This window comes from Ursus maritimus, unplaced genomic scaffold (genome assembly GCF_017311325.1).
Source record: "Ursus maritimus isolate PB19 unplaced genomic scaffold, ASM1731132v1 scaffold_53, whole genome shotgun sequence".
In the NCBI taxonomy this organism is placed as follows: domain Eukaryota; kingdom Metazoa; phylum Chordata; class Mammalia; order Carnivora; family Ursidae; genus Ursus; species Ursus maritimus.
The window spans coordinates 57,958-62,213 of NW_024426697.1; the positions used below are offsets into that span (position 1 = coordinate 57,958).

Here is a 4,256-nt window from a genome sequence, read left to right on the forward strand (position 1 = left end):
TACATTAGTTTGCATTCAATATTTCACACTGACCATCAATCTTTTGATAATATGTAAGTATTCTCAGTTTATTTATCTTTGTATGTTTTAGCTTTATATATATCTTTAAATGTTTCAGCTTATATTTTATTCACTACGTACCAGAGATTAGCCTTTGGTGTGTTTCTCTCTCTCAATATATAGAATATATTACCATATGTGTGTGTGTGTGTGTGTGTGTGTGTGTGTGTGTGTGTATTCAATAGTTCAATAAATTAAAATGTAAAAATATTTTAAATGGTAAATTTTACCAATTAACTGAAATATGTGGAACATGACATACTTTCCTTAATATTGATATGTTTATACTTTAGAAAGATTTGATGGATATTCCTGGTGTGGGTGTCCAAGATAGTTCTAAATATATATGTAAGGTGTTTGCTGAACTTCATTAACAATATTTTGTGAACATATTTTTTGATGTTCAACTATTAACTAGATTTTTAAAAGTTATTTTATTAGGAATATTGAAATAATAAAGTGAAAATCACTAAGTTAATTAAGTTTTTATATAAAGATACCTTTCTTTAAAATTTTAATTCCAATATAGTTAACATATAGTGCCATATTATTTCCATGTATACAATACAGTGATCCAACAGTTCCATTCATCAGCTAGAGCTCATCGTAACAAGTGCACTCCTTAATACCCATCATCTGTTTCACCCATCTTCCCTTCCACCTCCCCTCTGGTAACCATCAGATTGTTCTCTGTAGTTAACAGTCTGTTTCTTGATTTAGAAAGACACCATTTTTTTTAAAGAATCAAGAATAAAGATAGACATTGAAAGGCTCAATTTCTATCTGGAAATAGAATGTATAATAGCTTGAAAAAATATGGGTACTACTTACATAAACTATTGTTTAATACAAATAAAAGTTCATAATGCAACATTAGAATGACTTGGTCTCTGAATTTTTACAATGAAAACAGCAAAAAAAAAAAAAAAAAAAAAAAACCTAATAGAGTAGTATTCACTACTTCCCAAAAAGAACACTTAGAATTTTTTTTTCACTAATTTTCATCAGCGGTAGGAATTTTATGCTCAGAAAAGATGACATAAGAAAAACATAATGTCCTCTATATTTTAGGGGGGAAAAAGTGAAGCATGAGAATAACTCATGTTCAATCAATATAGTTCCCATGTAACATTTGTAAAAATGGAGGTGCATATAGCAAAGAATCAGAGGACATTATTCAGAGGAATAAGACTGATTTTAAACACAGAAGATATGCCTATAAGATATATAATAGAACTGGAGAAAATGAGGAATGTATTTATAGAAGGTAAAAATTTTAAAAATTTAAAGCCCCAGGTACTTTTTGTGAAAATACAATCATTTTTTATTTTTTATTTTTTAATATTTTTACAATCATTATTTTTAAAAATAGGGGCAGATATTTAGGTTTGTCTAAATGATTTATTATTGCCTGTATTGATTTTGCCAGTAAGATTTGTGAAAAAATCAACCACCAGAAATGAAAAATAGAACATCAGTGACCGATTTCATCCTCCTGGGTCTGACTGATAATCCAGAAATACAGGTTGTAATTTTCTTCTTCCTATTTCTCACATATGTACTGAGTGTTACTGGAAATCTCACCATCATCATTCTTACCTTGCTGGATTCCCACCTGAAGACCCCCATGTATTTTTTCCTCAGAAATTTCTCCTTCTTAGAAATTTCATTTACTTCTGTCTGTAATCCTAGATTTTTGATCAGCATCCTAACTGGAGACAAATCTATTTCCTACAATGCTTGTGCAGCTCAGCTATTTTTCTTTATCTTTCTTGGCTCGACAGAATTTTTTCTTCTGGCCTGTATGTCCTGTGATCGTTATGTGGCGATCTGCAAGCCTCTACATTATACAAGCATCATGAGTAACAAGATCTGCTACCAGCTTGTAGTCAGCTCTTGGCTGGCTGGTTTCTTGGTCATCTTCCCAGCACTGGCCATGGGCCTGCAGCTGGATTTCTGTGACTCCAATGTCATTGACCACTTCACCTGTGATTCTGCTCCTTTACTGCAAATCTCTTGCACAGACACAAGTACTCTAGAGCTCATGAGCTTTGTTTTATCTGTGCTTACTCTTATGTCCACTTTGATGTTAGTAATTCTCTCCTACTCTTACATCCTTAGAACAATTCTGAAAACCCCTTCAGCTCAACAAAGAAAAAAGGCCTTCTCAACCTGCTCCTCCCATATGATAGTTGTTTCTATCTCTTATGGAAGCTGCATCTTCATGTATGTGAAACCATCGGCAAAGGAAGGGGTTGCTTTGACAAAAGGTGTAGCTATGCTCAACACCTCTGTTGCCCCTATGCTGAATCCATTTATTTACACTTTAAGAAATCAGCAGGTGAAACAAGCACTTAAGGATGTTGTGAGAAAGATACTTTCTTCAAAAACATTGCTCTGACCATAATTTATAAGTAAAATATTGTGAAAATTAAAAGCAGGAAAGCACATTGAAGTGGCCTTGGCATGCTAGAAGAGGAAGCTGAAAGGGGGTAGCCATACCACTCAGTGTCAATTACAGGAAGAACTGTCAATTCCAGACCTCACCAGCAGAATGGAGGGCAGAAAAGAATCATTATTTACAGGCCCCAACAGGGAACATTGCATTATACACACGACACTTTTCCCAGAGAACCAATAGATAATTCATTGTTTTATTTCTTCTCTCTCCTTACTTTTATCAATTCTCAGGAATACAATTATTTATGTTATTTGGATTCAATGTTCTTACAGGAACATCCTTATATGAATTTAAGCACAAAATCATTACAGAATGATTTGTAGTATTTTCCCCACAATATAACACAAAGAAATGACTAAATCACTTCTTACATAAATGTATGTGCTTCAGATATATTGTGTTGATATTTATCACTGCATAATCTATTCAAACAGCATATGGCATTAGTATTTTTAGTTATGAAATTATATATACATATGATTGTACCTACATATGTATGTACTTACATACGTGTGTGTGTGTGTGTGTGTGTGTGTTTGCAAGTATATACACACTATTTGGAGTTTTATTAAGATTTTTTTTTATGTATTCACTTGAGACAGAGAGAGACAGAGGGAGAGCATGAGCAGGGGAGAGAGGCAGAAGCAGACTCCCCTCTGAGCCAGGAGCCAGACACAGGGCTCGATTCCAGGACCTGGAGATCATAACCTGAGCTGAAGGCAGACACTTAACCATATGAGCCACCCAGATGCATATATATACTGTTTTAATGATTTTTTAAAAATGATCCATAGAAGAAACTTACAGGATAGAGGGATACCAGATATACAAACAAACATTAAATTAAAAGTCAAACAATGTAGAGTAGGGGGGCATTATTTCTTATGTTGATCATGAAATTCAATTCACAATTTACTTACTTCCAATATAAAACAGAAAACTTGAATTACATGTTTGTCATTATGACAGCAAAGCAATAAGAGCTAGAGTAACGCTTTAGCAGTTTTTTTACCTGAGCTGAAGGCAGACACAACTGACTGAGCCCCCCAGGTGCCCCTAATTTTGGCCAGTAGCTTTGTTAGTGTCTTCACGTTAGTTGTGCCAGGTCTACACTATTTCCTTTATCAGAGTTTTTCATTAGAGTCCCTTCAGGAGTGTCCATTTTCCTGTGATGGTCCCTTTAAAGCACGGTTTGCCCTGCTATATATCCCCCATAAGCCTTTAGAAGGCACATGTCCTTAGAAAGAGAGGAATTAATGTTGCCAGACTCAGAGGGCTCATGCCATTTGGAGGAAATATTTTAAAACCAACCTAGTGAAAAATCATTCATATAGCAAATTAATTGATGTCTCTTGGGGAGTTACTATGCCATTCAGTAATGGAGAAATAGCAGAAACCTAGAGACTGTGTTTTCAGATAGGACGTATTTTCATAGCTACCATTATAAATAATTAATGCTAATTGAGGACTAGCAGGAGTTACTGCTCCACAAACAGAAATAGAGTCTTTCCTTTGTTGAATAATATACATGATGGTCACACATGATATCAACAAAATAATAAGACTCATAATATAGGAAAAGGGAGCCAGTTACTGTTTTACTCACCCTTCATGTGTATCTCCAGCTATAATATAAACATATAAATAAGGTGACTGCACATGCTGTCACAGCACTGATTGGAAGGGAGGTGTGGATAGGAGTGATGAGGTGGGTCAACAAACTTCCTTAATTGTC

The 4,256-nt window shown here is 34.4% G+C and overlaps 1 protein-coding gene across 1 annotated transcript; it reads left to right on the forward strand.

Annotated features, from left to right (window-relative positions):
- The first annotated feature begins 1,519 nt into the window (after positions 1 to 1,519).
- Positions 1,520 to 2,495, forward strand: LOC103656561 (olfactory receptor 6C76). The gene has a single exon (XM_008683980.1). The coding sequence runs from the start codon at positions 1,520 to 1,522 to the stop codon at positions 2,459 to 2,461; it is 942 nt and encodes a 313-aa protein (XP_008682202.1). The 3' UTR covers positions 2,462 to 2,495.
- Positions 2,496 to 4,256: the final 1,761 nt, after the last annotated feature.